Source organism: Amblyomma maculatum, chromosome 6 (genome assembly GCF_055883805.1).
Source record: "Amblyomma maculatum isolate TAMU_Amacu chromosome 6, ASM5588380v1, whole genome shotgun sequence".
Classification (NCBI taxonomy): Eukaryota; Metazoa; Arthropoda; class Arachnida; order Ixodida; family Ixodidae; genus Amblyomma; species Amblyomma maculatum.
Window position 1 is genome coordinate 144,832,144 of NC_139349.1, and position 11,401 is coordinate 144,843,544.

The 11,401-nt window shown below is 41.4% G+C and overlaps 1 protein-coding gene across 1 annotated transcript; it reads left to right on the forward strand.

The window, feature by feature from the left end:
- The first annotated feature begins 654 nt into the window (after positions 1-654).
- Positions 655-9,894, forward strand: LOC146186960 (uncharacterized). Its single transcript, XM_084608151.1, has 15 exons — positions 655-685; positions 2,109-2,138; positions 2,539-2,568; positions 3,005-3,046; positions 3,477-3,506; positions 4,291-4,320; positions 4,522-4,551; positions 4,977-5,006; positions 6,411-6,440; positions 7,405-7,434; positions 8,158-8,187; positions 8,611-8,640; positions 9,074-9,103; positions 9,215-9,241; positions 9,801-9,894. Exons 1-14 carry the CDS (start codon positions 655-657, stop codon positions 9,226-9,228), a joined length of 417 nt encoding a protein of 138 aa, XP_084464277.1. The 3' UTR covers positions 9,229-9,241; positions 9,801-9,894.
- The last annotated feature ends 1,507 nt before the right edge of the window (positions 9,895-11,401 follow it).

Genomic DNA, 11,401 nt, shown 5'->3' on the forward strand with positions numbered 1-11,401 from the left:
AATGTTTACCACACTAAAAAAAAATTGCAACATTCAACGCTGCTGAACAGAATGTGGAGCGAATGCGGCGGCGTAACCAGGGTACCCGGCTGCAAAGCCGACCGCCGGCAGCTGCTTTTCGATGGAGGCGAAAACGAAAGGCGTCTGTATGCTGCGCGATGTCAGCGGACAACAATTTAAGATCCCTAATTGGTTGAAATTACTCCGTTTTAGGCATAATTCCCTTTCATGTCCTGCGCATGCGATACCGGTGGACATTTTCTAGCTCCACTCGGTCAGCACTCCGCACCGCCGCGCGCATCTGCTGGGATGCTGCTACCTTCCTCCTACTCTCTGTAGTCAGCGCAGGCGCGGAACACCTGTGGAATGGCGCAACTAGTTGCCATGGTTACGGCGCATGCGCAGTAGCGGCTTATGCCAAGCACGGCGAACTTGGCTGTACATGGCGCAGTGAAGCTTTTACTTCAAAAATCTCTGACTGCTTGAATGCACTCTTCTCAGATTCTTTGAATCGAGGCGAATAGAAGCATCCTAAGATCTGAAAATTAAGAATTATTCTCCCTTTGACATGTCCACGGACCGTTATTCTGTGATGTTCTATGCTTTGTGTAATAAGGGGCTAATGCTTCCCATTTTTACACAGGAGCCGGAGACATGGCTGAGCGATCTCTGGGCGGAGGTGTTGGTAAGTTATCTCATAACAGGTATCTAAGAGAACGTGATTAAAGGAACATTACCCTTTAGTGATTTCGAGATTTCTTACTGGGAGCGCAGGCAAGTGAAGCTTTTCCAGTGATTATTCCCTGATCAAAGGAATCATAGTAAAGTTTACAGCTGAAGGAGAGCTCATGGTAGCTATTGATTGTGTTACAATTTGCTGAAGATGTTTTCTATATCCGTAGGCCGTGTATAAATCATTTGTCCGCAAAAGGTGATCGCCACATGATATGAGGAGGCTGTGGTGCATCATACCTCCTCTGGAATTGTCCGTGAATGAAACATTCAGTTTAATTATTTGTCCGACCATTGACTGTATTTCAATATAGGGCGCAAATTTTACAGGCCTCGCCCAGTTCTTTAACATTCCGTTATCAGTATGACCTTGTACTGCCTAATTTCTCTCAAATCTCTACGCAAGAACCAGGGGCATGGCTGAGGAACCTCGGGATGGGGAGGCGGGGAGAAGAGGTAGGCATAAAATAAATATTTGTTTAAGAATTCAATCAGGAGTATGTCTAATATTTTCATCACTTTTTTATTCAGGTCAAACTAAAACAGAACGTCGGTGTTCTTTAGGTCGAGGAATCCTAATCGTAGTTAACACTATCACTAAACCCAGATAGTTGGTGTCTAATATTTTCATCACTTCATTATTCAGGTCAAACTAAAACAGAACGTCGGTGTTCTTTAGGTCGAGCAATCCTAATCGTAGCTAACACTATCACCAAACCCAGATAGTTAACGTTCTCGACTGTCAGGAATGCGCCACAGATGAAAGTAGCACACGATAGTGTTTCATATTGCCAAAGATATATATGTACAAAATGTAAAAATCTTCAATATTGGTGAATATTTTGTACATTGTTTTCAAGAAGCACGAACGACAATCACACAACCCGGAAGAACCTAATTAATTTCCATTTGGTACATTCCGCGCATATAAGTTGGCGTCGCTAATGTCTGATGCATCTACGCAAGCGCTGGAAGATCCCTGGGCGGAGGAGTAGGTAAGTAATGCTTTTCGATGCATGAATGCCCTTTTAAAATCAATATAATTTCACAATTTTGGGCCCTAAAATAATTTAGCAGCAAGCAATAAGAAAAGGCCGAACTCGTCACCTGATACTAAACGTTTGCTAATGGTAGTTTGCCGTTCGGTTAAATCCGCACAATTATTTTTGAAGGTGCCAATCGGTCTTGACTGTAATTGTAAGGTATTGGTTGCTCCTTATTATAAATAAAACACCGAATAAAACAAGACATTGATAGCAGAAACGATTTGTACATTTTCAACATATTCTTTACACAAGGGTTCATGACAAGCAAGTAAAATTATAAAACAAATACCGCTAAATAATGTGTCTGATCGGAAACATATCTCTTTGCAGGTGCCGGCCGATCTCTTGGCGGTGGCGTGGGTAAGGAGCAGTTGTTTTAGACCGACTATTTCCTTATCCAATTGTCTAAATGCAGACTTTGCCGTCCTCGAGGTTCAACATTCTTTTATACATGGCAGTACTAAAAGAATAAACTTCGGATGCGATGTTCCTGGTTCTCTCAATGTGTTCGCAAACGAGCGCAATCTGTGTAGTGAGGCTTCTGGATATGTAATTTGGACATCTTGTGGCTCATCTCCACCTACATTCTGAACTTGCAGCTATAAATATCAATTAAAATAGGTATAACAGTCTTTCACAAGTACTTATTGAATATTTGCGAGAAATGCACAAACTAAGAGAAACAAGGATATTAACTTTGTTCTGGTATCTCCACTCTTTATGTATTAGCGTGACTGATGTGTATGATATCTTCATGCAGGAGCCGGGCGATCCCTTGGTGGAGGTGTGGGTACGTAAAAGTCATAACGTATATGCGACTGTCAAGTTGGCTGAATAGGGCGCTCATTATTTTCGAAACTGGAAACATTTCGGAAAGACATTGTGGAGAGGAGAACTTGTTATACCCATGTGCTCTGCTTTATTTTGGGCGCCTTATTGCGTCCGTAACGATAATAAGAAAGATATCACGCTCTTCCGAAGATGTGCCAGAGCTGTAATTAGTAGATCTTGACAGCTGATGCTTCTGCAGAAAAGGGTAGCTCAAATAATGGCGAATACATGATCAATTGGTGCCCTGTCTGTAGAATGCTTCAAAGGTGTTAATTATAAACAGAAAATGTTTCACATAAGCTGTTGTTTCTGATCTAGGCGTGTTAATTTCTGTTCTAAAATGCTTCAACTCTCCACATACTGGCCTCAGACATTTCTGTGTCATCTCTACGCAGGAGCCGGAGACATGGCTGAAAGATCTCTTGGAGGGGGCGTAGGTAAGTGTCGTTTGCTTAGAGCGACAATTCCCTTCTCAGTTTGACGGAAAAAACATTTCGATCATTAGCACTGCCACACCTTTGATGTTATAGCAATGAGATAAGCATGGCGTATGGAGCCGGTGTCCTCGCGCGTGGTTCATATTAGAGAGCCTAACGTGCATAACCGCAGGTATATTTCGCGGAATGTCAGCCTTAAGCGTAATTCAAGAATTTCGCCAATATTTCTCCGAGAATTTCTTCTCAAATATGCACAAACTGTGCATAACGATTCGTGAATTAGCAGTATTTTGGACTGCCAAAAAAGACTCCAGACAAACAGAACTCAAAACAAATTTATAATCTGATTCAGATGTTTCCTTCTAGCTACATCTGACTGTGTTCACTCTTTATTTATTGCACGACAAATATTTATGAACTCTCAACGCAGGTGCCGGCCGATCTCTGGGTGGCGGTGTAGGTAAGCAATTATTTTTTTTAACAGCTGTACAATTACAAACTTGACCTCTGCTATAGGGCCTGTTGGTCTTTTTGGCCAATGAAAATTACTGAAGTTAAGAATTACTAAAAGTGTACACAATGGTCAAGTGGCCAGGAATTAGAAGAGGCTGATTTTTGGGAGTCCAAATCATGTAAAAAATGTTTTGCAGAATGCTGAAAAGCACTGGTCAAGTGGCCAGCAATTAGACGATGCTGACTTGTAGGTAGTCCAAATCATGTAAAAAATGTTTTGCAGAATGCTGACAAGCAATGGTCAAGTGGCCTGCAATTAGACAATGCTGGTTTGTAGGGTGTACAAATCATGTAAAAATGTTTAGCAGAATGCCAAAAAAACACTGGTCAAGTGGCTAGAAATTAGACGATGCTTATTTGTAAGGAGTCCAAATCACGTAAAAATGTTTAAGGGAATGCCGAAAAACACTGCTCTCATTGGGCAGAAAATAGGCGATGCTACTTTTAGGGAGTCCAAGTCACGTGAAAACGTTTAGGAGCATGCCGAAACTGTGCAACATGTTATCAACGCCTCTTGGGGGCTAAATTAGTTGTGCTGAAAACAAGCACTAAAACAAACGCCGTCATAATTGTTTAGTTAACAAGGCTGTCGGTTCTGGCTGCTTGATAATATGGGAGATGTTACCTTTTTAACTGAGAATATATCGTACATTGTGCCCAGGGTGGGCTTCAATTTTTTTGGAAATTATTACTTTTGCTATATTAGTGCGACTTATTCTTTCTCTACGCAGGAGCCGGGCGATCATTGGGTGGAGGAGTAGGTAAGTTCACATTTCTAGAACGGCTACTCCGATATCAATTTATATATCGGAGTCAACATTGCTTTGAACACTCAATCTGATGTTGATAAAGCGACTAGGAAACTAAGAACTGTGGATTCGTCGTTACCCAGAATTCCAGCGTCGATGCCAGGGTCCCCTGTTCTTTTAGAGCACGACTAATGTATTTGAATTTCAATGCAGGTGCTGGCCGATCTCTGGGCGGAGGCGTAGGTAAGTAAGCCTTTGTTCGAAAAGAACGCGCTAATAATTTTGAACATATGCATCTTGAAACATTTTGACCATAAAGTTAATTGAAGATGAAGGAATGCGCGAAGCATTAACTCGGTTCAGGAACCCATCCATATCTGACTGATGATGATTTGAATGGGGGAAAGTGGGCATATGGAGTATTCTAATCCTATCGAAGCTGGCGTATTCGTATGTAATGGATCCTAGTGACTCAAGCGTGCGATGAAATAAATAATTTGACAAGTACAGTTAACTGGGCGTAATTCACACATGCTTCGAACTGTACCAGATGTCACAGGTTTCAACTAAAGCTACATTAATATTGGGACTGAAGAGGTCTTGCGTTTTTTACAATCTGGCTACTCTTGCTATATTAGTGCCACAAAAATTTTCCTTTCTCTACGCAGGAGCTGGCCGATCTCTTCGTGGAGGAGTTGGTAAGTTAGACCTTTTAGGAATGACTATACCCTTAAAAGTTTTAATGAAGGAACGTTTTGTGAGAGCACACTCAAGATTACTGTGAAAACACAATGAAAAAGCAAAACAACGGGAGTCGATATCCTAAAAAGAATACACGATTTTGTTGATAATGAGGTACTTATCCGCGCGAAAAAGGTTGGACACGACGAGAAACGTTTACTACGTGTGTAGAGCCAAATTAGTTTTTTCCTATGAGCTTCATCGTTCTGTTCTGACTTCAACGCACAAGTATGGACCTTACCAAAAATGAACTATCCCGCGCAATTGAAATTTTTATTCGAATATACAGTGTTCTGAATATTCCTTTGGTGCTTTACTCGAGATCTGGCTGGTAATAGAAAGATTAACCTGTCAGGCTATTGTGTCATTCACTTATAAACAGGAAGTTTTAGGGGCTAATTTGCATTTGAGTGGACGTATGGTTTAGAAACATAATCCGCTAAAACCTTCTGAGATTCAGATTCCCAAACCATACGTTCGCTAACATTCAGTCATGTAAGCCTAAACAGTTGCTTCAGTATCTGGAGATGCTTCGAAAGAAGCCTCAATAAAAGAACGTAAGCCGGTTAAATAAACGAACTATTCTCCTTAACGGGTGTACATGGATCTACATTTCGCAATGTTGAACTCTCAGTTCCTTTGTGCAAATGATGTTTGTGAGCCCTACGCAGGAGCCGAAGACATGACTGAGCGATTTCTGGGCGGAGGTGTTGTTAAGTGAGGCCTTTTAGACTGTCTATCCCAAAAACAACTTTACAAAAAAAAAAAAAAAAAAAACGTGGGCTTCTCTCATTTCTCAAAATTGATTTGGTTGAACCGATTTGGGAAACAATGAATCCGTAGTACGCTGTCTCGAGCTTTGCGGACCGAGCCATACAAGTGATTTGAAGCATACTATCAGCTTCTGAATTTCGCCAACAATCCACCGCCTTCCCAGAAATGGTCATGAAAAGAGGCTTCTTCCAGGCCAAATAGTGCCATCGTTACGGTACCCTTAAATTCCAGAAGGCATCGAGGTTGCTTTTTCCAATAGAGAATTTGAGCTCAATACGAGTAATGTGTCCGCCAATAGCCGGCCAAAAATGAACCCCGTCGCTACATTACTCTCGCCAAATGACATATGTACCATGGATGAAATTAGGAGAACGAGTCGGTGAGCATTCCGACAAAAATATGCCGGAACAACATACCAGACGTTAATGAAATAATGGTGCGCTATACTTACACATATTTACAGTACCAACAGGCAGATTAGTAAAAAGTTGCTATTATCACCGCTGCGGAAAGGCTGAGCCACTATTGCCTAATGTATATCCTCTCGTGGAGTATCGACGATACTGACACATGAAATCTCTACGCAGGAGCCGGCCGATCTTTGGGTGGAGGTGTAGGTAAGTAACGCTTGTTGAGAGCAAATATTAACTCGACAGTCTTAAATCCACCGGTTTCCAAAGAATCTGGCATGGGTATTGGAGTTGTGGCCAAAATTTCGTATGCCTCTGAAATGTTGTATTTGGCGGGTAAGATGGCCGTGGACTGAGTGAATGCCGAAATGTGGCATGCCATAGCCGAGTAGGTAGGAGCTGTCAGCTTTGCCAGTGCCTTTGACGTGGGAGGGTGATATGAGAATCAAACACATTAGGACCCATAGATTCCAGAATCAGACATGCCTGCAACCCGTAGGACACACAGCCTTATCCGTAAGGCTTGGGTAAAGTGCGGATTTATATATTACCGGATTGTCTCACATAACGTGGCGGCCTACAGCTGCTCTCTGGTGGCCGTCTCTGAGATGACATTGGCATATATAAGCAATCTGTGGTTAACGATTTAAATGCATGGCAACGAAGATATTCAAAAGCAGCCGCTGTCGAAAGTGAATAATGCTATCCGCCATACTTTCAAAGGCAAGCTTAAGTGTTCGCATATTTTTTGCTCTAGTAAACCTGATGAGAGCGACTCCTAATAATTAATTTTGGTATCCGATTTAAGACAAGACAGTTACAAGAAAAGCATGAACTCTAGCTCAGGTGTGTTACGTTTTACTGACACTTTTAGCCGGTTAACTCCCTCATAATCAGTGTTCGTCGCTCTACCTAAGATATGTCTAAATTGGAATTAGGGAAAGCCGTCGGTGGCTCATAATTCTGTAGTAAACACCCACCTAATTGTTACTCTTGAGGCGTAAATAATGCGTTTATTACTGTTAGCCATTTAATGTCAGAGTGCAAAGAAAGAGATGAGGTCGTACAAATAATTTTTATTGTGCTTCGGGCATATCACAGCACTGATTTTATTTGTGTCTACAATTGTATATTGTGATGACTTATTTTTTTGTTTTATCTCTCTACTCAGGAGCAGGACGATCTCTCGGCGGAGGTGTTGGTAAGTGAGGATTTTACAGTCATATTTCCCTCACAAATTCGAATGCACAACTTCTTTACGGCACTCAAATCTGACGAACAAAAAATAGGATAGCCTGACCTGGCAATTTTATTCGTTGTAATTTCATGACGGGCTTTTTAGGTGATAGACGCCATGCAATATCTTCCTATGTGTTCTTTATCTGCAATGAGAAGGCAGTGGTTTATCATGCTATTACTCAAAATATTCACTGAATTAAAGAAATATATAGTTACTTAATTCACCGGCACCTTGTCTATACTTTGGAACAGGGCGCAAGGCAAACTCCGATAACTGTAAAAATTAGCTCGTTACCAGCCCATGCATTTCAATGACACCCTCCAGTCAATGTATGTACACTCGTTATTACTCCCATACCTGATACTGCAAGTAGCGCTTTCCTCACAGGAGCTAACCGAAACCTAAACCCTATATTCAGGTATCTATACGGTTCAATATATGTCAGGTAGAAAACTATAGCAGATCTTGATGGCCCATGCTTGCCAAGAAATCTTCGCCCCAAAAAGTAAAATATTTAAAAAGAAGGAACGAATAAAGAGCGTGGTTAGAAAAGAGACGTAGAGTAAAGGCGAAAAATATGCAATTATCAATGTATAAAGTGACTCACGAATTTCCATTGCGTTAGCAAGTGCCTTGTATGCTTTCGGTATATTGGTGTGAATACCATCTGAAAAATCTACACAGGTGCCGGAAGATCTCTGGGCGGAGGTGTAGGTAAGTCACGCTTTTTGAGAAGAGAAAATGTTCCTTTCAATAGGGATATTTCGTCATTATGGGCGGTTAAAATTAGTGATCAGCTGGCAATACTAAAGCAACGCAATCAGAAACCGGTGTGCTACGCTCTTGTGATGGTGCTTTACCGGTCACCTAATCCATGCAAAAAAAAAAAAAAATCGAAAGTATCTGGGTCTGCCTTAGGTGTAATTGTTAGAGAGTTTGGCTGAATTTATTGCGGAAAGCGCTCGTTTAAATATAAAAGCTCTGTGTTCATAAAATGTGATGCGCCAATGGTAATGCGTTCAAATCAAGACAGATAAGCAAATAGATTGAGCTGACTTATTTGTCTGCGTGGGTATGTTATGGCTCCTTGTTCGTGCTGTATTGTCGTGTCTAATACTCTATGGCATCTGTACGCAGGGGCTGGCCGATCTCTTGGTGGAGGTGTAGGTGAGTGACACACGTGTGCTAATAGGAGCACTACATAAAGCTTTTATCATCCTGGTCTCTAAACTTATTGCATTTATCTCATTACTACAAGCATGAATTCTGGATCCTTGTTTTGTGTTCTTTTAGTGGCGCCCGCCAAGCAGCGTGGTTTTTATTAGGTGTCCAGTCTGCCGAAGTTCGGCTCTAGATTTATTTAGTCGAAAATTGGACGAACATCTCGACGTCTAATCATCAATAATTCCTCGTCTCACAGAAAACTAATTAGGTATAAGCATTAGTACAGTATTCGCTAAGCTCTCAAAAAGGACGCAGAATAAGCATGCAAACTAGGTGAAGTTAACTTACTAATCTGCTTACCAACTAACATATAAGTTGATTTGATATGACCACTATTCGTATATTAAAGTGACTAATGCCTATCGTCTTTACGCAGGCGCCGGACGTTCCCTTGGCGGAGGCGTTGGTATGTGGCACAATTCCTAGAAAAGTTCATACGATGATGATAGTTGCATGGTGTGTGGTGCATGAGTCAGTAGTTCTATGAAACTAATTACAAACCGTTGTTTTACTGCAGGAAGGACCTATTGATAACCCCGGAACGGTAAGGCTGAGAAATCTGTATAAAATAATTCAGGTAAGTATAATGCATGGAAGGTGTCACCATCTCATTTTAAAGGACTTTAACTGCAGTTTCTCAGCCCTAAAGAACCAGAAGGTAGAAAGAAGCCAGAATTCTTACTATCACTAGGTATAGTCAGGCATAAATAGTGTGGTAAGATATTATTGTAATACTGTTGATTTGAACTTTGTAGACAGATTTCTAGATGACACACAAACTAAGCCAAATAGTGATGCTCTATGGTTTCTACTAAGTCTTTCCATTTAGCTAATTATACACACTTATGTCCACAGATAACAAATCGTGCTGTATTTAAACTGTGGTCAGTATTTGGGCTACTACAGCAGAAGATGTCTCTTCTGTAGATTGGCTTCGAAGAGTGCTGCCAGTTCAACTAAAGCAGTTGCCAATACAAATATGCCGATGGCACACTTTCAATTTCGACGTACCGGCAATGGAGAGCTTACGTATTCAATAGCCAAATTCTTGGCTTCGTTCAGCACTGCCGTGTACTTAATGCGACATTCAATATTTTTTACAAGATACCTCTCTGGGCACCTAACGAAGGGCATTTGGACAATCAAGGAGCTCGCAACATTTTTTTAAGGCACCAAGAACTTTAGGCCGGATTTTCGCGATTGCAGCAATAAACTGTCACTCGAAAGTATCTTTTGCGGTCAGAAATCTGGCTTTTTCTTCCCCTACTGTGAGCAGAGCTTTCCTATTTTCATTCTGATCTTTTACGCGGTCAAGGTATCTGTTACCCATACAAAGAAGGCATTGATTCCTTCGTGCCAAGCAAGACACGGACGATAAGTGGAGCCGAACTGCATATATAGTTGCAGCGAGTATGCCTCAGGTGGGACAACTCGATCAGGGCAGCTGGGAGCCTTACTTTTGCCTGGTTTAGCATGACGAGGCCAGTTTTTAAACTGATAACGTTTTGGTTTCTATTCGGTGGGAAAGTTGTCTCATGCAACTGAAGACACGACGGCGTTGTGCCAAAAAAACTATTTAATGCGTCAATATCTAAAAGCGAACAATTGAAAATAGGCATTTTAAAGAGAAATAATGGCCGGCACATCTCTATAACAATTTATCCCCATGGGGTAATTTAGTTTTACGTAAAGAATGTTCTCCGAATATTTTGGTCTGGATCCGAATAACCTGCCCCTTGGTTTGCAGTCAAACACGCTACGACTCCGCAATAGGGCTTCATTATTGCCCTCAGAATATACAATACGTACACATAAATATATAACCTGCATTCACTAAGGTAACATAATAAAAAACAATGTTCAATACCAATATTCTTTCAATGTGCGGGAGCCAATCTGGGGCTGGATCCACAATTTGATAATTGCAAAATACGTTACAATGGCTTCCTCAAAGTATCTATTATTGGATGTGCGTTAAAATATGCGTGACGCATCGCCATTTTATTTTCCCCTACAATGTGCGGTCTTAACGCTAATACAACACCACAAGGAATATCATCCTCGTTTTCAACAGGAAGATACCTGATACCGTGAAAGTTAATAAAAAATGTTTTATTAAAGTGTTTGGAGGACCTCCCAAAGAAGAAACCTGTCACAGCAGTCCAAGCAAATATACTGAATATCTTTATCTCTCTTTTTTTTGCGTTGATAGAGTGGGTTCACGAAGGTACGAAAGTATTCATTTCTCTCCCGCATATAGTAGGGAAAGGAATGTTTTGGCTGCAGGCGTAATTCCCTTTTTGTAATACTTTTTCAGTTCAGTTCAGTCGTTCAGTCGTGTCCGACTCTTCGTAACCCTATGGACCATATCATACCACGCTTTCCGGTCTCTCACTATCTTCCTAACATCACATAACTTAATCTGCAGCGCCTCGAGGATGCCATCTAACTATCACGTTCGCTGCCTACCCCTTCTCCGGTGACCCTCAACCTTTGCCAACATCAAATCTTTCTCCAGCGACTCCTCTATTCTCATCAGATGACCAAAGTAGCTGAGCTTTAACTTTAGAAGTTGATCCTCGAATGAGCGGTGAGGGTTTATGGTCGATAATATTGACTGATTTGATCTTCTGGCTGTCCAAGGAAATCTCAAGAGTCTCCGCCAGCACCACAATTCAAACGCGTCAATTCTTCGACGGTCGGC